Source organism: Nansenia antarctica (genome assembly GCF_963989245.1).
Source record: "Nansenia antarctica genome assembly, chromosome: 12".
Classification (NCBI taxonomy): domain Eukaryota; kingdom Metazoa; phylum Chordata; class Actinopteri; order Argentiniformes; family Microstomatidae; genus Nansenia; species Nansenia antarctica.
The window spans coordinates 7,242,327-7,266,207 of record NC_137682.1 but is presented as its reverse complement, the minus strand read 5'-3'; the positions used below and the strand labels follow the sequence as shown (position 1 = coordinate 7,266,207).

General features: G+C 42.8%; 1 protein-coding gene across 2 annotated transcripts; it reads right to left on the bottom strand.

Moving 5' to 3' along the window:
* Positions 1-1,312: 1,312 nt before the first annotated feature.
* On the bottom strand, positions 1,313-23,446 carry scp2a (sterol carrier protein 2a). Of its 2 annotated transcripts, none has more exons than XM_080543043.1 (16): positions 23,344-23,446; positions 22,609-22,663; positions 22,346-22,417; positions 21,659-21,790; positions 21,289-21,353; positions 20,273-20,399; positions 19,387-19,450; positions 19,090-19,176; positions 17,968-18,118; positions 16,713-16,860; positions 16,293-16,400; positions 11,025-11,178; positions 10,120-10,216; positions 9,803-9,932; positions 8,856-8,934; positions 1,313-1,920 (listed from the first exon to the last, which is right to left on the bottom strand). In XM_080543043.1, exons 1-16 carry the CDS (start codon positions 23,395-23,397, stop codon positions 1,875-1,877), a joined length of 1,569 nt encoding a protein of 522 aa, XP_080399169.1. In that variant the 5' UTR covers positions 23,398-23,446; the 3' UTR covers positions 1,313-1,874. The 2 variants fall into 2 exon arrangements, with proteins under 2 accessions (XP_080399169.1, XP_080399168.1); XM_080543042.1 differs by lacking the exon at positions 1,313-1,920 and adding an exon at positions 6,075-8,469 and having other exon boundaries at positions 8,855-8,934.
* Between the last annotated feature and the right edge of the window lie 435 nt (positions 23,447-23,881).

Below are 23,881 nucleotides of genomic sequence, written 5' to 3'. Positions count from 1 at the left end.
ATCAAGGACTTCCTGTCCGACCGCCCCCAGAGGGTGCGGGTGGGCTCCCACACCTCCACAGCCCTCAGACTCAGCACTGGGTCCCCCCAGGGCTGCGTGCTAAGCCCCATCCTCTACAACCTCTACACCTACGACTTCACCCCCGTCCACCCCAGCAACTCCATCATAAAGTTTGCAGACGACACCACCGTGGTGGGCTGCATCTCGGGGGGGGACGAGGCGGCGTACAGGGATGAGGTAGAGCAGCTGAGCAAGCTGTGCAAGGTTAACAACCTGCTGCTGAACCAGTCAAAGACCCAGGAAATCATCGTGGACTTCAGGAGGAAAAAATCTGAGGTCCAGCCCCTGCTCATCGACGGAGGGAGCGTGGAGAGAGTCTCAACCCTCCGATTCCTGGGTGCACATACAGGATGACCTGTCCTGGAAGAACAACACAGCAGCCATCATCAAGAAGGCACAACAGTCCTCAGGAAAGACCACATCAGACAGGAGATGCTGGTGGCCTTCTAGCGCTGCGCAGTGGAGAGCATCCTCACCTACTGCATCTGCAACTGGTTCTCCAGCTGCACAGCCGCAGAGAGGAATGCGCTACAGAGAGTCGTGAGAACGGCCCAGAAGATCACCGGCGCCCCCCTCCCCTCTCTGGAAGAGCTGTACAGCACACGCTGCCTCAGGAAGGCCTCCAAGATCTCCAGAGACCCATCCCACCCTGGGTACGAACACTTTGCTCGGCTGCCCTCAAACAGGCGGTACAGGACCATGTTCGCAAGGACAAACAGACTGAAGCTCAGCTTCTACCCCAGGGCCATCCAGGCCCTGAACACAGCAAAGACCTAGGTTCTGGGCCCTGGACAGTCTGGACGGATTGATGGCAGCTGCTGGATTGAAAATCAGGTGTAGTGCTGAGGCACAAATGTGTACATTTCAAGCCTGCAAACTGCGACACTTTAAATGAATGTGCAATAACACTATGTGCAATATGACAACCCTAGGGTACATAAGGTTGCAGAGAATAGGAATTGTTAGAATAGGTATAGCATAGCATAGAGTACAGCACAGTGTTTTATTTGTACAGTATAGTATAGTGGATAGTGTACATAGCCTTTATTTATGTAAACCATTTTTCTTTCCTAACACCAGGGGAGCCCCCCCTCCCAAATGTCGTTGTTTGGTACCTGTACTATATCAATGACAATAAAGACCATTCATTCATTCATTCATTCATTCATTCATACGTTTAACCCTTTAAGTTGAATTACTGAAATAAATTAACTTTTGCATGATATTCTAATTTTTTGAGTTGCACCTGTATCAATACCATTCATGCATAAATCTTGCCATTAAAAAGAAGGAAATGTTCTGCTCAGCTTTCTTGTCAATATAGGGTTTATTTAATAAAAATCAAAGCATCATTCACAGACAGACATTCTATACAAAACTATAATTTACATCAGATCGACAGTCATTTTTAATCAAAGATGCCATTTCGTAGAGAGACATCAGAGGCACATTGAGTGGTCTTCCTTTCATCAAAGAGTCATCCATGTAAAATGATCAAACATTTAAGTCCTATTTAAGACCTATTCACACAGTCTAGTATTATCTGGTGACCTTGTAATTTGTAACAATGGTAACAACTTTAAATAGCTTAAAACCGTCGACACATTCGGTTGCTTCTCGGTGGTCTAGTGGTTACGTCTGTAGCAGACATGGTAATATTTCCGAAACTATGCCGCCCAGTCACTCGAGTGAGACCAGTAGGCTAGCTCTTATTAACAACTATGAACTCCAGGGATCAACCTTTTTATATTTATTGACCGTGAACTGTCTTCGTGTTGTCCATTGCCAATTTCAAGGCGTTAGCCATTGTCATCTCAGGGTCGCGGGTTCGATCCCGGCCGCGGACATGTCTCTATCCCATAAAAAAAAAAACGTGAAAATTAATTTATAATTAAGTAAAAAAAAAATACCATTTAGCAGACGCTTTTAATCCAAAGCGATTTACAATTACGAATTACAGGGACATTCCCCCTGGAGTAACTGAGGGCTAAGTGCCTTACTCAAGGGCACACTAGTAATGGTGTGGTTTCAGGCGGGATTTGAACTCACAACCTTCCGATCACAAGTCCAACTCACTATCCACTAGACCAGCCACCACAAATCTGCCCGACGACACGATTACCATTCTGTAGGCGTTGGCTACATTATCAAAACATGGATCTTGAAGAAGTTAGCCTTCAATCAACACGCTAGCAGCGCTGCATGACCCGACAATTATCTATTATTATTCTCCGAAATCAAAGCTGTAGCCCCCAGATCTAATCAGAGGAAAAGGGATATCATTATTATGCACTCAACCTTTAACTACAAGCGAACTGCAAGCGGAAATGTTGGGGTCCTCCTGCCAAATAAGCATTCACCCAAAGCGGCACAAAAATAAGTGAAGTATTGTAGCGAACGGGAACTGATAGTGTAACTCGCCCCATGGGGGGGGTCGAACCAATTTTAGAACCTTAGATGTCGTTAGATCCCACAAAAAAGGTGGTGGAATCGCCTCTTTCTTCCGAGACAGTTTTAACTGCAAACAGAAATCCTTCGGGGAATTTTTATCATTTGAATATCTTTCAGTTGTTTTTAAATGTTCCATTCGAATTATTTTTATAATTTTATACAGACCACCCCAATACTCTACTAGCTTCTTTAATGAACTTACAGAGCTTCTCTCCATCATTACTACTGAATTTAATGGTCTGATCATTGCTGGTGATTTCAATATTCATGTAGATAACTCAGAGGACAACAAAGCCAAAGAACTCTCTGTTCTGTTAGATGTTTTTGAACTTCAACAACATGTGAACCTCCCTACTCATAATCGAGGTCACACTCTGGACCTTATCATCACCAAAGGCCTAGATATTTCAAATGTTGTTGTAACTGACATTGCCCTGTCTGACCACTGTTGCATATTCTTTGACGTATCTATCTTTCCTGTTATTCAAACTATGTCTAAAACTATTTCCAAACGATATATCAATGAAAAGACCAGTGCACTGTTCACACAGGCCTTTTCCCTAGCCCCCCCACCCCAAACTTCTATTCCAACCTCAGTAAATGACCTTCTACACGATTTCAACTTAAAAATCACAAAAACCATTGATGATATTGCACCCATTAGATCCAAATGCATCTCTGGTAAGCAAAAAGCTCCCTGGAGAACTGCCCCATCCGTAAAGACTCAAAAAAGAGAATGTCGTAAAGCAGAGCGCAGATGGAGAAAAACAAACCTTCAAGTCCACTATGATATCTATAAAGAGAATCTTCAGAACTATAACTTAGAAATAAGAAGTGCCAGGCAATCATTTTTCTCTAAGATCATAAACAATAACATAAATAATGCCCGCATCCTTTTCAGAACTGTTGACAGACTAACAAATCCCCCAACACCCATTGCTCAGGAATTTCACTCAACTAGTAAATGCAATGAGCTTGCATCCTTTTTTAACAATAAAATAGAAACCATTAGACAAGGCATTAGGTCTTCTGTGTCAGGCATGAAAAACATGTCCCCATTAACAACCCCAAATAGGGCGGACATAACAACCATGTCACAATTTAACACCATTGATTACAAGACCCTAGATAAAATCATGTCACGTCTTAAACCATCCACCTGTGCCCTTGATGTCCTGCCAACAAGCTTTTTTAAAAACATATTTAGCTGCATGGCAGGCGAACTAATACAAATAATTAACACCTCCCTTTCATCAGGAATCTTCCCTGAAGCCCTGAAAACTGCAGTTATTAAGCCTCTACTAAAAAAGAACGGCCTAGACCCATTTGTACTAAACAACTACAGACCCATATCAAACCTTCCCTGTACAGGAAAAATTATTGAAATGGTTGCCCACGAACAACTTAGCAATTATTTGACCCTAAATGATCTCTTTGATGACTTTCAATCAGGCTTTCGCCCCCTACATAGCACTGAAACGGCCCTTATTAAGGTCCTTAATGACATTCGCGTAAACACAGACTCCGGAAAAATCTCAGTTTTGGTACTACTAGATCTTAGTGCTGCCTTTGACACTGTAGACCATGACATTCTAATAGATAGACTAAAAACCTGGGTAGGACTCTCGGGCACTGCCCTAAACTGGTTTAGATCCTACCTACAGGACAGAAGCTACTATGTCTCCATTGGCAACTTTGTATCTGACCAAATTAAAATGACATGTGGGGTTCCCCAAGGGTCAATCCTTGGCCCCCTTCTATTCAATCTCTACATGCTTCCATTGGGACACATCATAAAAAAGAACAAAATTGCCTACCACAACTATGCGGATGACACTCAAATCTACATAGCCCTCTCACCGAACGACTATAGTCCCATTGACAATCTCTGTAATTGCATTGAGCAAATAAACGCCTGGATGACACAAAACTTCCTCCAACTAAACAAGGACAAAACAGAGATAATTGTATTCGGTGCACCTGACAAAAGATCGAAAGTCAGTGCAAAACTTGATTCTCTCTCTCTTCACAGTAAAAAACAGGTCAGAAATCTTGGTGTAATTCTAGACTCCGATCTAAACTTCAACAGCCACATAAACTCAATAACTAAATCAGCCTACTATCACCTGAAAAACATAACAAGAATGAGAGGTTTCATGTCCAAGCAAGACCTTGAAAAACTCATCCATGCATTTGTTTCGAGTAGACTTGATTATTGTAATGGTCTACTAACAGGCCTATCTAAAGGAGCTGTTCGTAAATTGCAGCTCATCCAAAACGCCGCTGCTAGGGTCCTAACAAAAACAAAGAAATTTGAACACATTACACCAATCCTGAGATCCCTGCACTGGCTACCAGTCTCTCAGAGAATTGAATTCAAAATCCTCCTAATTACATACAAATCACAAAATGGTCTTGGACCAAAATACATATCAGATCTCCTCCCACCCTATATTCCCGCAAGGTCCCTAAGGTCAGCTGAGACAAATCAGCTAATAATTCCAAGAGTAAAAACAAAACACGGTGCAGCAGCTTTCAGTCACGCTGCTGCATGCTCCTGGAACAAACTCCCTGAAGAAATCAAACAGGCCCAAACCCTTAAAATATTTAAATCTAAGCTAAAAACCTTCATGTTTTGCACCAGTTATGATTAAACACAAACACTTCTATCAATGTCTTTTTTCCATTAACTATTGTCTTTTTAAATGTTTTATCTATTTACTTCTTATATTTGCTTTTATTCATTGTAATTTTTATTTTCTTATGCTCCTCTTGTGGAGGGATGTGGAGGGATATGGAGTGGTGTAGAGGGATGTAGAGGGATGTAGAGGGATGTAGAGGGATGTGGAGGGATGTAGAGGGATGTAGAGGGATGTGGAGGGATGTAGAGGGATGTGGAGGGATGTAGAGGGATGTGAAGGGATGTGGAGGGATGTAGAGGGATGTAGAGGGATGTAGAGTGATGTGGAGGGATGTAGAGGGATGTAGAGGATTGTAGAGGAATGTGGAGGGATGTAGAGGGGTGTAGAGGGATGTAGAGTGATGTAGAGGGATGTAGAGGAATGTGGAGGGATGTGGAGGGATGTAGAGGGTTGTGGAGGGATGTGGAGGGATGTAGAGGGTTGTAGAGGGATGTAGAGGGATGTAGAGGGATGTAGAGGGATGTGGAGGGATGTAGAGGGATGTGGAGGGATGTAGAGGGATGTAGAGGGATGTAGAAGGATGTGGAGGGATATGATTAAACACAAACACTTCTATCAATGTCTTTTTCCCATTAACTATTGTCTTTTTAAATGTTTGATCTATTTACTTCTTATATTTGCTTTTATTCATTGTAATTGTTATTTTCTTATGCTCCTCTTGCTGTATTTTTAAATAATGCATGTAAAGCACTTTGAATTGCCCCTGTTGTATGAAATGTGCTATACAAATAAACTTGCCTTGCCTTGCCTTGCCATAATGCCGGCCGCGCTAACCACAACACCAAAATAGTTAACTAACCACAACACCAAAAGAGTTAACTAACCACAACACCAAAAGAGTTGGCTCACCTAGTGGAGCTGTTAACACCTAACCTGGGGTCTTGGTTAGGTTTCTCCCACTTATGGGGAGAGAAGACCGGCGAGTGGGAATCGAACCCCGAACTCCCGCATAGACGCCGGCCGCGCTAACCACTACACCAAGTGAGTCAACTCCCTTGGTAGAGCTGCTAACGGACCATATAAAGGTCAGTTACAGTATGATCAAATGAAATAACTTATCTGGTTAAAAAATATATTGTATCAATACAATTCATGCATAAATCTTGGCATTAAAAAAGAAGGACATGTTCTGCTCAGCTTTCTTGTCAATATAGGGTTTATTTAATAAAAATCAAAGCATCATTCACAGACAGACATTCTATACAAAACTATAATTTACATCAGATCGACAGTCATTTTTAATCAAAGATGCCATTTCGTAGAGAGACATCAGAGGCACATTGAGTGGTCCACCTTTCATCAAAGAGTCATCCATGTAAAATGATCAAACATTTAAGTCCTATTTAAGACCTATTCACACAGTCTAGTATTATCTGGTGACCTCTTGTAATTTGTAATAATTATGGAGGTCGTCTGTGTTCTTAAACCTGTGCGAATCGGCCATTCCCGTAGAAATTCCAACGCAAATTACCTACCATATTTCCCTGATTACTGAGGTCCTGTGAGAATCCGCTTGTTAAGTCGTGACGTGTTTCTGGGTCCAACGTTGGCTGAGGCGCTCTCTTCGAAATGCCGCAGTAATGATAACAATTCATTATATTTATATAGCGCTTTTCAGAGGCTCAAAGACGCTGACAATATGGGAAAAACTGGAAAGTGCTCTGTCCCTTGTTGTATGAATAGATCCGAGTCTAAAAAACGATTGAACTGTCATTCTACCGCTGTAGTACACTGGTACTCTGGTGCAGGGATTTTTTTGATTTGGACCCGGAAATTGCTAAACGTCACAAAGTTACGACAGATTTAACAACCGAATAGTAATCCCGTGCGAATTGGCATGTCGGTAATTTAAGGCGAGTTTGTTTTCTCCTCCCTTTTTTTTGCTGTGTGTTCGGGAGTTAACCAACGCCTGTGGCGCTTGTTGTTCATGAAGCTGTTACACAGAGCCATGACATCATATCTGGGGGAATGTCCGTAAATTCCTGTAAAACACAGACTTTGCTTATCCCGTCTGAATGCGCCACACGAAAAAACACAGACATCGGGAGGGAATTTCTAAAATACAGAGAGTCATCAGATAATACTAGTGCTGTGCGAATATAGTTACCATCTATAGTTACACAAACATAAACAACTCAATAAGATTTAATCAATGTCAGTGAATTTATGCATTATTATACAACAGTCAGTTCCGACCAAGTAATTTGATTGGACAAGAGGCATTCCATGAGTGCTGATATACAGTATAACAGCACTGGGACGTTAACTATATGTATCACTCCGCCGCACAGATGTTCTACTAAATGACCGTTTAATTAGACTACATGTTTGTGTTCAGGTTACTAGGCAACAGTCCATTTGAAGTTCAATTGCGGATTTTTGTTTGTTTATTTTTATGATTAAATAAACAAACGAATCATAATCTGTTGTTGCTTATTACTGTTAACTAATAAATCGCGGCCTGCGGCCTCGTACCTACGACCGAATCACAGCCTGCTGATATTCAGTATAACAGCACTCCCTCTCGTGTGATATTGCTTAAATGATGTTCACAGGCTTTAGTGCACGCACGCCCCCGCTACGCTCCCGCTGGCTCTCTGTGGTAAGTGAACACCACAGAAGAAGAGATCACACCAGATTAGTTCAGTCTTATAGTTGATCTTTTCCTTTTCTTGACACACAAATGGATTTACGAAGTGATTTTTAAACTGGGCACGGATCCAAAGCAGCCTCAATTGCATTAACCCAACTGTCACAATCTCTCTTCCTCAAGTTATCACAGCAGATGCTGGTGTCAGGGTATTGGAGGACAACCGTTCAGACACACAGCAGCTAGTTGACTGGATACCGCTTCCTATCAGACATGATGGAAAAAGTACTGAAATTACTCAATATTGACTAGCAGAGTTGCCACGCCTTCAGTTAGGGCAGTTAGGAAATCAACCTATCCCCCAAAACATTCGTTTCCATAGATAATAGAGAGAGGAGATAAAGAGATATACTGTACAGAAAGAAAGTAGAGATTAAATTAAATCGGTAATGCGAATAAGAGAGATGAGAAGTATGGAGGAGAGAGAGCGTTAGAGGGTGGTGAGAAAGGGGAGGACAAAGAGAAGGAGGGAGGGATGGATGTTAGAGGTATGGGTGAGAGTTCCGTCTCTCACAGCTTGGCTTTGCCTGGCTGCATCTGGAGGCTCTGCAGCTTCATGGCCATACCCATGTTTCCTGTGATCTTTAGCTTGCCCTGGAAGAACGCCTGCCAACAGGGAGGGGGAGGGGGGGAGGGAGAGAGAGAGAGAGAGAGAGAGAGAGAGAGAGAGAGAGAGAGAGAGAGAGAGAGAGAGAGAGAGAGAGAGAGAGAGAGAGAGAGAGAGAGAGAGAGAGAGAGAGAGAGAGCGAGAGAGAGATTTAGTCCCTGGACCAGGCCAGGGAAAAACATATGGTGCATACTCAAACAGAAACGACTCCAACTGCATGGTAAATCTTCCCAACAGAATGTCAAAAACGCCCCCCACCCACCCACACACACACACACACACACAGACCACCTACACACAAGCTCCATACGCACAGATGAGACTAGCGTGATCTCCAATGACCATGTCAAGAATAAGGAGATCTATTCCGTTTCACACACTCACAGTCTGTGGGTTCATCTGTCCCGTCATCAGAGCCAGCAGGTTCTCATCCCCCATGGCAATGGTACAGTCTGCCTTCTTATCTGAAAAAATGGTACATGATCTTCAATTATCAAATTCAATGTAATTGTATCGATCATGTACCTCAAAACAAAGCTTCTAGATTAGCTCTCCATTGTTCAACGTGCACACAATGTTTTGGAAATGCACAGAAATCTCTTGTGGGTTTCCTGTAGAAAACAGATTACCAATCTAGTCTTCAGATCTTCTTCAGGACTGTCATAAATGACAAGAAACCACGGTATTTTTCTGACCAAGTAGTGTACATCAGAAGTGAAAATAACTATCTGACCAAACAGGCCATTTCAGGACATCTCTTACCACCTAGATCTAGGACACATCTCAAATCTACTGTAATTTACAGAGCCATTACAGGATAGAACTCTTTACCTAAGCACGTTACTAAAACTAATTCTAGAGGCACTTTTAAGAAAACAATAAAAGAGCACTTAATACAATTATCTCTATATACAGTGGGGGAAATCAACACATATCAACATAAATGTTTTTAATTGAACATATTTCCATTGCAGCAATTCACATGAAGTTTAGATCAGGCATTGGTATTACGGTAACTCAATAAAACTACACAGCTAAAGAAATTATAACACTCCAATCCAGCACAATTGTTATGTGAAAAGTTATGTGGAATAAAGTGGAAATAACACAGTACATAAATATGAATGACAGCCATGTAGTTCATGGAGAAATGCCATCCAGTGTTCTAATGTGAACAGTGTATGTGTGTGTGTCTTACAGCTTGTGTGTGTGTCTTTGTTGCGTTTAAATATTGTGCTTTTGTGTTTGCATTGCATCCCTCTTCTTAGAAAACAGAGCACTCTGACTCTATCCCTGCAATTTCAATCCATTCTCCTTCAGCATGAAACAAACCTGCGTCGTTACTAACGGAGCCTTTTCCATTCTTCACGTCAACAATCCACAAGGCCTCCTTCCCCTCAGGGCCGTCTTTGACCTTGAATGCAAAAACACCTCCGATTTTCTTAACAATCTGCTCGCCTTCCTACGGGAAAGAAATGACAGAGATAAAGCATGTTTGCCCATTTCTGGGAATGTGTGAATCACACCCTGTGCACAACAGCTACTGTCTTGTTCATATGTGAACAGTACCGTTTCGTGCACAAAATGTACAAAAAGCTCAAGGTGAGTGTGTAAGCGTGAAGTGTGTGTGGTTTGTTCAGGTGCTGTACCTCCTGGAGTTTCTTTTCTATCTCTTGAAAGACAGTGTAGGCTTTGAACCCCTCCAGACCGCTGGATGCACTGGTAGGAACTGCTGCGATTTGTGACCTGGAACACACAGGAACGTGTAAAAAACGTTGCTATTTTTTAGAAACCCCGGTTTTCGGTTTAACCGTAGAACCGTCCAACCCTACAATGAACAATCAATATGAATGCAAAATATTCCAAATAAATAAAGTGAACACTTGCTAACTATGTCAACAACAAAATCTTTCACCACCATCGAATTTAAGTGTGGCCCCCTCTAGTGGTTGTGGCCCTAAGCGACCGCTTAGTCTGTTTATGGCTTGGGCCGGCCCTGCGTCTGTGTGTGCTTGTGTATGGTCATGAAACTGGACAAACTGTTCTCACAGAGCAGGTCAATGTACCCTCTCTGCAGTCATAAAGTACTGGACAGGCCGTGATCTTTGTGTGATTATCTGTACTGCTACCTGAAACACAGATACTGTATACACACATACACACTCGTACACACACACACACACACACACACACACACACACACACACTTCGCTTTTGTCCCACTAACAAAACAACCTGATTAAAACATCAGTGATTAGTTGTATTCTTCTTCTATTCTCTAGCTGCTCCTGTGTCACTAGAAGTGCCTCTTCACAGGTTACGAAATAACACCTGTTAGGTGTTAAGGGTTGTGTGTGTGTGTGTGTGTGTGTGTGTGTGTGTGTGTGTGTGTGTGTGTGTGTGTGTGTGTGTGTGTAAGATAAGACAGGCTTTCTCTGGTTAGCATACAATCAAACTATTTTTGTTAACGCCCGTTCAATAAAACGACTAAGATATTTCTATAGAATGAATCTCTAGTTAGCCGATTCTACAATAGAGGCCGGTGGTGGCTCACCTAGCGTCCTGAGTGAAGCCCATCCTGTAGAGAGTGACGACCACGGCCCCCCCCAGGCCGATGTTGTGTTGGAGGGCCACCTTCGCCCCCGGGACCTGCCTCCTCTCCGCCTGACCCCTCAGCTGCCAGCACAGCTCAGCACACTGGGCCAGACCTGACCAATCAATCACACAGAGAGAGAGAGAGAGAGAGAGAGAGAGAGAGAGAGAGAGAGAGAGAGAGAGAGAGAGACACAGAGAGAGAGAGAGAGAGAGAGAGAGACAGAGAGACAGAGAGAGAGAGAGAGAGAGAGAGAGAGAGAGAGAGAGAGAGAGAGAGAGAGATGGATCACTGCATTGGGCAAGACCTGAGCAGTCACAGACAGAGATGGCAATAAACGTTATCTCATCTCATCTCATCTCATCATCATCATCTCAGATGCTAACACTAATGCTGGTTTGCTAATGCTAGAGTGTGGCTGCTTGGATCATGTCATGTCATTTTATAAATGAAAAATAACCCTGGCATAACACACCATCTTATAGGAAAGAATTGTAGTCGGGGGACTTTTCATGATTTACATAAAGACTCTTCTTATAGGCTACTTCAAGGCAATACTAATCACTTAGCCATAGTGTGAGGGTCAAAACGGTGGCAATTTAACACTCTAATGTTAATTCATGTGTTAGCATTAAAGCTAAGCCCACTTTGACTAATGGGCTTTTGTGTTTTCCCATTATCCCAATAAGAACTTAAGAGTAAAAATGTGGAACGCCCTTCCTATAATCTTAAAGGAGTGCAAAACACTGCCCACCTTCAAAACCACTCTCAAAAAACATTTACAGGAGGCTGCAATCCGTAACTGGACCCTCTAAATCAAAAATCAGATTAAAAGACCCGAACTACCCACTGTACATACTTTGTGTTTTGTCCCCCGCCCCCACCTGTGGTGTATGTCCCCACCTGTCCTACCCGCTGTACATACCTTATGTTTTGTTGTATTGTTCTTCCCATGATGGATGTATGTTTATCTTGTAGATAGTAATAGTTATTTGTCTGTATTATCTTGTAGATAGTACTAGTTTTTTTTGTCTGTCTTACATGTAACGATGAATTGAGAATCAAGGACCCCAATTGAAATAAGCCAGTGGCTTTCTTGGGTTTTTATCCTGTTAGTTGACCTTGTATGTAATATGTACTTCCATGTACCTACTTCTGCAAATCTTCTAATAAAGTTTTCAATCAATCAATCAGTAAAGACCTTTTCATGCTGCCATGCTCTCCATGGGCCGGTTGCATAAAGATAGATCCAGTCTTAGACTTAGATCTCACTTTAATAAAGATAGACCCAGTCTTAGACTTAGATCTCACTTTAATAAAGATAGACCCAGTCTTAGACTTAGATCTCACTTTAATAAAGATAGACCCAGTCTTAGACTTAGATCTCACTTTAATAAAGATAGACCCAGTCTTAGACTTAGATCTCACTTTAATAAAGATAGACCCAGTCTTAGACTTAGATCTCACTTTAAGCTAACCTATGAGTGACTAAGGTAAGATTGACTTAGATAGCCTGTCACGCTGAGAATATAAAACTAGTCTAAGGTTTAGACCAGTCTTAATCTATGTTTATGCAACCGGCATGGTTGTGTGAATGTTTTTTGTGTGGAGTGTGGACAAAAGCTGGGTCTATGATGGCTAAACACAGAATTGTTGATGAAGACGTCAAAACAAATATAAATAAAGAAGAAAACTGCATTTCTTTGTTCTCTTAATCAGCAACATCAGGCCAGGAGCTCAATATTTCAACCCTCCACAAGGCCCATCCAGACAGGCCTCCTCTGGCTGTTGCTCTGATCATCCCAGCTGAGGATCCCTCCTCTCCTCTCCTCTCCTCTCCTCTCCTCTCCTCTCCTCTCACTGCTATGGGGATCTCTCCTCTCCTCTCCTCTCCTCTCCTCTCCTCTCCTCTCCTCTTACTGCTATGGGGATCTCTCCTCTCCTCTCCTCTCCTCTCCTCTCCTCTCCTCTCCTCTCCTCTCCTCTCCTCTCCTCTCCTCTCCTCTCCTCTCCTCTCCTCTCCTCTCCTCTCCTCTTACTGCTATGGGGATCTCTCCTCTCCTCTCCTCTCCTCTCGTCTCGTCTCCTCTCCCCTCACAGCGTTGACCCCCCAGGCGAGGCCAGGGGTCAACACATTACAGCCAGGATTAGGAGCAAGATGAGGGATCAGCAGGCAGAGAAAGAGCTTACTGGGGCACAAGGGGAGAGAAGGATGGAGGGATAGAAATGAATGACCCAGGAGGGGAGAAATAAGAGTGAGAGGAATCATAAGGGTGAGTGTGTGTGTGTGTGTGTGTGTGTGTGTGTGTGTGTGTGTGTGTGTGTGTGTGTGTGGTGGGGGGCTGAGCAGCTGCTACTGAGCCAAAGGAATAAAATCAACACTTCCGCTAATCTGTTTCAAATTAAAAGCCGTATTAAAATACAGTAGTCATAGCAGTGTTTGTTTTTTTGTCGTTTTTTTGTGTGCACACGCTACTCTGTCTAAACTAAATATAAATGAAATGTATAATGAAGTGAAATGAAACATTATATCCAAAGATAGAGCTGGCAGTAGCAGCGCTGAAGCAGAAATGCTGTCTGTATGGACACCTGTCTGTATGGACACCTGTCTGTCTGTATGGACACCTGTCTGTCTGTATGGACACCTGTCTGTCTGTATGGACACCTGTCTGTATGGACACCTGTCTGTCTGTATGGACACCTGTCTGTATGGACACCTGTCTGTCTGTATGGACACCTGTCTGTCTGTATGGACACCTGTCTGTCTGTATGGATACCTGTCTGTCTGTATGGACACCTGTCTGTCTGTATGGACACCTGTCTGTCTGTATGGATACCTGTCTGTCTGTATGGATACCTGTCTGTCTGTATGGACACCTGTCTGTCTGTATGGACACCTGTCTGTCTGTATGGACACCTGTCTGTCTGTATGGACACCTGTCTGTCTGTATGGACACCTGTCTGTCTGTATGGACACCTGTCTGTCTGTATGGATACCTGTCTGTCTGTATGGACACCTGTCTGTCTGTATGGACACCTGTCTGTCTGTATGGACACCTGTCTGTCTGTATGGACACCTGTCTGTCTGTATGGACACCTGTCTGTCTGTATGGATACCTGTCTGTCTGTATGGATACCTGTCTGTCTGTATGGACACCTGTCTGTCTGTATGGACACCTGTCTGTCTGTATGGACACCTGTCTGTCTGTATGGACACCTGTCTGTCTGTATGGACACCTGTCTGTCTGTCTGTATGGACACCTGTCTGTCTGTATGGACACCTGTCTGTCTGTATGGACACCTGTCTGTCTGTATGGAGACCTGTCTGTCTGTATGGACACCTGTCTGTCTGTATATGGACACCTGTCTGTCTGTATGGACACCTGTCTGTCTGTATGGACACCTGTCTGTCTGTATGGACACCTGTCTGTCTGTATGGACACCTGTCTGTCTGTATGGACACCTGTCTGTCTGTATGGACACCTGTCTGTCTGTATGGACACCTGTCTGTCTGTATGGACACCTGTCTGTCTGTATGGATACCTGTCTGTCTGTATGGACACCTGTCTGTCTGTATGGATACCTGTCTGTCTGTATGGATACCTGTCTGTCTGTATGGACACCTGTCTGTCTGTATGGACACCTGTCTGTCTGTATGGACACCTGTCTGTCTGTATGGACACCTGTCTGTCTGTATGGACACCTGTCTGTCTGTATGGATACCTGTCTGTATGGACACCTGTCTGTATATGGACACCTGTCTGTATATGGACACCTGTCTGTCTGTATGGACACCTGTCTGTCTGTATGGACACCTGTCTGTCTGTATGGACACCTGTCTGTCTGTATGGACACCTGTCTGTCTGTATGTATGGACACCTGTCTGTCTGTATGTATGGACACCTGTCTGTCTGTATGGACACCTGTCTGTATATGGACACCTGTCTGTCTGTGGACACCTGTCTGTCTGTATGGACACCTGTCTGTCTGTCTGTATGGACACCTGTCTGTCTGTATGGACACCTGTCTGTCTGTCTGTATGGACACCTGTCTGTCTGTATGGATACCTGTCTGTCTGTATGGACACCTGTCTGTCTGTATGGACACCTGTCTGTATGGACACCTGTCTGTCTGTATGGACACCTGTCTGTCTGTATGGACACCTGTCTGTCTGTATGGACACCTGTCTGTCTGTATGTATGGACACCTGTCTGTCTGTATGTATGGACACCTGTCTGTCTGTATGGACACCTGTCTGTATGTATGGACACCTGTCTGTCTGTATGGATACCTGTCTGTATGGACACCTGTCTGTCTGTATGTATGGACACCTGTCTGTCTGTATGTATGGACACCTGTCTGTCTGTATGGAGACCTGTCTGTATGAACACCTGTCTGTCTGTATGGACACTTGTCTGTCTGTATGGACACCTGTCTGTCTGTATGGACACCTGTCTGTCTGTATGGATACCTGTCTGTATGGACACCTGTCTGTCTGTATGGACACCTGTCTGTCTGTATGGACACCTGTCTGTCTGTATGGACACCTGTCTGTCTGTATGGACACCGCAAGTGTGAGAGCCAGAGCAGCTCCGCCATGCACACCTGCTGCTCAGGTAGAGGTAGCCAGTGAGGCCCAAGCATTAGGGGACTTACAGTCGGCATGGTTTGTCTATGAGTCTAGCACCACCTGGTGGCCATGAGTAATACACACAGGGTCTTATCATCACCAGGGGCCATCAGAGGACCTAGACACAATTGGATCATTTGTTTTGTTTTCATTGATTCAAGAAGCTGGATTTCATAATGATTCAGGGACAGCAATTCTCGACCCTGACTTACACATCAATAGCAACATGAACAAACCCTGGGGAATGCTTTAAATTGATAAAAAATAAAAATAAAATATAATATTCATTGCATATTGCATAGTGCATATTGATGTAGCCCCAAAGCAAGGAACAAATTGTGGAAGATTCCATGTGACATCAGACACCAGATGTGTTGTGCCACATAAGGTGAGCAATGAGCGTAGTATGATCTTAAACCCCTTTCACACATACAAGCCTTCCCAGTAGATTCCATGGAATTTATCTGGTACGGGGTGTGTGTGAACACAACTGACCAGGGAAATTCGATCAGGCATTTTCCCTGGTCAAGACCTCGTATAATTCCATGGAATACAGCTTATAGGGTCACAGGGACAGTCAGCAGGCAGAGTGTGTGTACCTGTGGCACCTAGAGGATGTCCTTTAGAGATGAGCCCTCCACTGGGGTTCACCACCCACTTCCCCCCGTACGTGTTGTCTCCTCTGTCGATCAGCTCTCCAGCATGACCTGAGAACACACACGGGAGAACCCATGACATGCTTACCTCCTACCTTACATTGTACCTTACAGCGGTAATACACGGAACTAAACATTCACAGATGCGGTCGTTTAGGAACGATTCAATGTTATTTCAATGTTATCCTAAACAAAGATGTGATAACAATGTTATCCAAACAGAATATTTGATATTGTTCTATATGTAAAACATTTATTTTTTTATTCTTGCTGACTCCAGCGTGACAAGACCATTGGGACCAATCAGACCATTGGACTCACCCTCGGGACAAAAATGTAAACGTAAATGTAAATTGGACCCACCCTCGGGACACAGCCCTATGGCCTCGTACGTGATGAGCTCATTGGCCGAGAAGCAGTCGTGGAGTTCGATGACGTTGACGTCGCTGGGTTTCAGGCCGGCGGTCTCGAAACACTTCTTGGCTGCTAGTTGGGTCATGTCATAACCCACCTATGAGGAGGAAGAGAGAAACACACGATCCATGAACAAGGAACAACACAGATCAAGTCACCTGATGAATGCGTTACTTTAAAAGGTCCAGTATGTAACGACATGCAAGCTTTCTAAAAAGCTCTCTAATGGTTGTGATGACTATGTCTGAGCGGTAGTCGAACAGGGAATGAGAAAGAAAAGTTAGTTAATTGACGAACAGTTTTGGTCTGGGAAAAATCACTTGAATGCAGAAACACAACCACTAATGTCACTGCAAGTCCATTTTGGGTAGTTATTGTCGTTATTATTATTATAACCAAATCTAATCTAATCTTGAATGAATGAATGAATGAATGAATGGACTTTATTGTCATTGCTACAGTACAGGTACCAAACAACGAAATTTAGGAGGGGTGGCTCCCCTGGTGTTAGGAAAGGAAAAAAAAAAAACTTTTAGAAAAAGAATAAAATCACAAGAAGGTAAGGAGCTGGTTTACATAAATAAAGGCTATGTACACAATCCACTGTACTATACTGCACAGATAGTCAACTAGGGTTGTCATATTGCACAAAAGTATTTTTTCACGTTATTTAAAGTGTCACAGTTTGCAGGCTTGAAATGTACATGTTTGTGCCTCAGCACTAGCTGCCATACAATCCGCCCGGACTGTCCTGGGCCCAGAACTTAATCTTATTCTATTATTAGGAAGGATGTTGTTGTTGTTTGGAACGTCAAACTGAAACACTCCCTGCTTGTTTCAACAGCGCTCAAGGGAAAATCAAGAACCATATCTGTAATAATAAGGAACTTGAAACAATGCGTGAGCTTAGAATTATACGGTTCTATCTCCATTTAGGGTAGTTTAGAGATATTGGGCGTCAACGTTTTTACATTCCATTGTGTTTTGTGAGACGGAACCTTTGTATTTTATGAATTCCTAACTCAAAAATGTCAACATTTTAAAAATAACACCACACAGGCATTAGTAAACACCTAATGGATCAGATTATGTAAAAAAACAAAATTTTGACAAAAATTGAGATAGAACCTTATAATTCTAACGTCACGATTGGCTGTGAAGGGAATGAAGACAGACTGGGGTGGACCAATGCCCCTTTTCTCACCATCTTCATACAGCTGTTCTCCTCAAAGGTGGTGGCGAGGTCCGTCACCATCTCCTGGGCAATGATCTCCACCGCCTGGCCCTCCAAGCCATGGCGCCTCACAAAGTCTTCGCTGGCCAGAACCGCTGCCCCCGCACCATCGGATGTAGGGCTGAGGGGAGAGGCGTGTCTGTTGACTGATACTGAAAACAAGGACTGTTGAGGCCTGAACCATACACTGATGTCATAAGAAGATTTGGGGAAAGGGACACACATATACAATATCTGAACTGAGACTCGTCCTCCCCCTGAGAGATACAGAGTGGCTATAGAAAGTCAACACACCACCCCTTCACTTTTTCCACATTTTGCTGTGTTATAGACTAAATTTAAAATTGATTAAATAAATAAAAATTGTGACAACCAAGTGACAAAAAAGAATCGAGCACATGCAATGCAGTTTCTGCACCATCTCTCGTGTGAAGAATAGTGGTAGCAGCATCAGGTTATGGAAGGTGGACTGATGATTCACATGCTTAGTATTCAAATGTATTGATTGTAAGTTGCTTTGGAATAAGGCGTCTGCTAAATGCCAAAAATGTAAAAAATGTAAATTGATATATTCATCACTGGCAGGGACTGAGGAGTTTGTCAGGATCAAGAGAAAGAAAATTATGAAATTTGCTGAGTTGGTCCTGACATCCTAATCTACACAGTGTGTAATTGATTCCTATGCAATTTATGCTATAAAAACAAAGATATTGATTCCAAAATTACATTTGTTATTTTGCTATTATCCTTGCATTAAGATGAACTCAATTCAACTTATTGAGTGATTTATTATTGAGTAAATTATTGAGTGAACTTATTGAGTGACTTTTGCTTTTCAGCTCATTTTAAGAGTGTCATAGCAAAGGGTGTGAAGACTTATGCACGAGGTATTTCTCTGTTTAAATTTGAATAGATTTGCAGACATTTCTAAAAACTTTGTTTTCACTTTGTCATTATGGGGTATTGTGTGTGGATTGATTCCGATCGTTATTTATTTAAATACATTTTAAATTGAGTCTATAACACAGCAAAAAATGAAAAAGTGAAGGGGTGTGCTGACTTTCTATGGCCACTGTAACTGGAGGTCCTTACCAGCACTGGAGGAGAGTGAGGAACTCAAAGACCTTCCTGGAGTTCATGACCTGGTCCAGACTGTACTCGTCCTGGAACTGAGAGTACCTGGTGACACCAGAGACAACAGAACAGACCGTGTCGTTCAGACACAGCAGGGTACACATATACACACAGCCCCGATATATGTGAATCATTCACAATGCTCAAGTGAACATGCAGGTCAATAACACAACGGGTTCATTATGAGATCTTACCAAACTAGACGAGAATTGACATCTATTAATGACATTAATGACCGAAATAGTCAAGTCTTACGGGTTGTTGGTGGAATGCTTGTGATTCTTCCATGCAATTTTGGCAAAGTGCTCTGGTTTAGTACCTAAAAGAAGAGCCAAACAAAGTTCTCTGGTTTAGTACCGAGAAGAGACCAAACATACATTAGAATGTGACGACGCCAAAACACACCGTTGAAACGCACCCAAAAACTGTGGTGCCCCCCAGCCCTAGTCCACATCGTAACCGGACACCAAGAACACACTTTATCGGGCACGTTCACAGAGCAACTGTTGCCACACATTGAACACCAGTCCGTCTGTTACTACAGGGTATATACAGGAATCTTGAGGTTAATTTGAAAGTGACAGTTGGATCTAAGTGACAGTTGACACTAGAACAGCCGTGTCTATGTTACCTACTCAGGGTATATACAGGAATCTTGAGGTTAATTTCAATACCTTTCTAAGACTTTTTAAAGACCGTGTCAATATTTTTCCAGACCTCACCGCCACTTCAAGCTGTAACCGTTTACATCAGTGACACCTTTAACTTAACAGTTTTAGTTTGCAATAGACTAGACCACTATCATACACCAGAATTTCCGGTTCATCTTTGTTTTTTAATAAAACTAATAAATTCACGAACTTTTACTAAAAGTTTTTAGGACTCAAACTCTTTGGACAGAGTCTAATTCAGAAAAATACCTACAAAATTCAAGACCTCATAAAATCGTGATAAGACTTATTAAGGGTCTTGATTTTCCCAAAATTGATTTATCAACTTTTAATACTTTTCAAGACACCGCGGATACTCTGGTTTACCGTATTATAGCAGGGTATATACAGGAATCTTGAGGTTAATTTGAAAGTGACAGTTGGATCTAAGTGACAGTTGACACTAGAACAGCCGTGTCTATGTTACCTACCATATTTCTCCATGTGCTCCTTCCCAGCGTTGCCAAACATCTGAGGTGCTGGCGGGGCTGCCGCCATCCCGTAGCGGTTGATCATCACCTCCATGTGCTTGTCCATGGGGTTAGTCCTGTCCATGAACTACAAGACAAAAACCATTATACAACAGTTAGTTCCGACCAAGTAATTTGATTGGACAAGAGGCATTCCATGAGTTACGATATACAGTATAACAGCACTGGGACTGGGACTTTTAACTATATGTATCACTCCGCCGCACAGATGTTCTACTAAATGACCGTTAATTAGACTACATTGTTTGTGTTCAGGTTACTAGGCAACAGTCCATTTGAAGTTCAGTTGCGGAACTATTTTTTGTTTATTTTTATGATTAAATAAACAAACAAATCATAATCTGTTGTCGCTTATTACTGTTAATGAATCAATTGCGCTGTAGAACTGTTGTATAAAAGCAATATCACACTCAAGGTCGTGCTGTTGCGACCGAGTACCGAAGACGATCACAGCCGCGCTGATATTCAGTATAACACACTCCCTCTCGTGTGATATTGCTTAAATATCATGTAGTGATAGATTGCATAGAAAGCGTGTGAACTGTGTAACATCTATTGAGCGTCCATAGGCCTGGTTTCGAGTATTTGTTAAGTTTGAGTTATGAGTTCAGTTTTCCCAAGGTTCTGCAGAATTGGGGAGTGCAGCTTCACTGGTGGACACGGGCAGCTGTTCAGACAAAGAGACTGTTCTGCTCATTCTATTGTACCCGGGGGGGGGGGGGGTACATTAGGAGAGCTGCGACTCTTATCCTTTGTGTATTCATTCACCTGATGCATCTTGGGATTCAACTATTGTAACTTCGCTCAGGGTTTTTGGACTCTTTATTTGGTAAAAAGCTTATCTTAGCTTCTAAGAATCTTCATTTTATCAGTAGGACATTGCATGTCCTTGTGAGACCGTCATTCAGTGGGGTTCACCAGCATCCATCATCACAAATGGCTGTTCCGTTCTGTACCTTTGAAGACAAGGAGCCTCTCTCCATCTTCTCAAACCCAACGGCGAGAACACAGTCTGCCAGACCTAGAATCAGTGATTAACACTCCGATTAACAGTCAACACATGTCAACACACTTCAACCATCACCATTAATGTCCCCCTATACCTGTGTAGTCACGTGTGTACTTATACCAAAGTCCTTATTAAAGTCCCAATAAACAAGTTATTAGTGTATTGTGTAACAGAAACAGAAACAGGGTGTGCAGTGCAGAGGTGTGTTGTCTCGGGGGGGGGGGGGGGGTGGACAGGGCAAACAGCGATTGATTGGCAAATAAAAGATTTTTTTAATATATTTTTTTGGTTTACGGTTTGTCATGTGTGCTGCTCACCTCCCTGGACCAGCTGGCGAGCCATGAAGAGAGCCGTGGAGCCCGTGGAGCAGTTGTTGTTGACGTTGATGATGGGGATGCCTGACAGACCCAGGCTGTGGTAGATGGCCCTCTGGCCGCAGGTGGAGTCACCTTAGCGGACACAGAGAGGGGGGAAGGTTTATTTAGAGATAGAGACAGGAAAGTCAGGAGGAGAGGGTATGTCTGCGTGGCTGCACCTACGCTCTGGAACTCCCTTCCCTCAGTGATCCGCAACGCCCCCACCCTGGACTCCTTCAAACTAGCCCTCAAAAAACCCCATCTGTTCTCCAAGGCATTTGGCCCCTAGTCATTGTTTTAGTTTTTGCTTTGTTTGTTTTCTGTTTTGTCTGTTTGTGAAAGGCGCTATATAAATTAAAGTTATTATTATTATTATGTCAGCAGGGTGTGGGCCGGATTCAAACCCATGCCGACATGGGCAAGCGGGTGCATTATATGCTGCGGTGCTAGACCACCGGACCACCCCAGGCCACACAGAGAGAGTGGTGTTAGGGAGAATTAGACATTTGTGTTGTGCATAAAATCTATAAAATGTATAAATAAATAGGCATGTTCGTCACCTTAGATTGATACACAGTGAGTTCACAACATAATACACGAGTGAGTCTGACTGAATCAATGTGTTTAGAATCAATGACAGTGTCTTACCATACACATAGCCCACACAGGCCTGCTCTATGGCAGAGTAGGGGACTCCAGCATCCGCCAAGGCCCTCTGACCTGTCATAGGAAGACAAGGTGACAGGATAGGAAACACTCAGTGTAATAGTGTAATGAAGCAGGGAGCAGCGAATAATGTGAATATGTAGGCCACAGGAGTGTTAGATCATATTCAGGGTTGTGCAAGTAGTTTGACAAAATTATGATCAACTCATTGCAAAGGACAGTTATCAACAAGAACAATCACCTACCTGCTTCTTTGACCATGTCTGGATAGTCAAAGTCTCGAGCTCCTGGTTTCTCAAACTACAGAGACGGAACACAGAGAACAGAACTGTTGTAGGAGAAATCTACTTTGTAGGATAACAATTAAACAGGGTATTACCATGTGATTATGGGTTATCACAAAGACCAAAAAAAAGATCACATTGACTGCACCCTAGGGGGTGCTCTGGTGCATAAATTCTGTATCACTAGTGTTTGTCATGTTTATCAAACTAGTGCATTCATGACCCTTGGCACAGTTACGATGACCATGGAGTATTGGACTGTCTTGGACTTGATAAGATAAGGTAGTTTAGTTGCTATAATATGTATATAACATGCCTGCTAAAGATGTCACTGCTAACATGACTACATTTCCAGGGCAAACTTCACCACACTGATCAATTAACTAATCAACAGTCTCTAATCAACAGTCTCTGTCTTGCACAGTGCCTATGAAAGACTAAGCAGACAGTAGTAATCGATCAGTGAAAAGCATGGGCCACGAGCAAATCAAACCCATTTTAGTGTTGACGGTTCACGGTTCAAATCAAATGCAGCATCGATAACAGACACACTGACAGGCTGAGACTGGTTGGTTAGTGGGGGGCTCCCATGCATGGGGGTCTGGCATGACTCATTGGTTATCTAACAGGGAGGAATGCGAGCAGTGTGTCAAATGTTTCTTTCGCAAACGATAATATCAAATGGCATTGATTTACCTTTGTCATTCCCACCCCCACGACAAAGACTCTGTTGAGCTTTTGAGGAGACATGGTTGTCGTTGGACAGTACCAGCGTGCAGAAAGGCAGAATGACAACAAGCTCTGGACTCTGAACTTCAATACTAGTGGAACTCAGCCCAACTACTTCCGGCGGAAGTTCGGTCAATGGGAATGTATGGAAATGAGGATACCTTCAAAATAAGAGCGCCCGAGTTCAACTTTATTTTATTTATTTATTTATTATTTATATATTGTTATATTAAATACATATTTATGTATTTATTTAAACATGGTTAATAGCGACCAAGGAACCACAGACAATATGATTTTTATTTATGATTATGTTAATTTATCCAATGACTTTTGAGCTCCTGAAAATAGGGGACTGTGTATAAAAAATGGTTGCAATTCCTAAACATTTCATACAATATGTTTATGCTGAAAGTCTGCCCTTCAATTACATCTCGATTGTTTCGATTCAAATCCATTGTGGTGGCACACAGAGCCAACATTATGGAAATTGTGTCACTGTCCA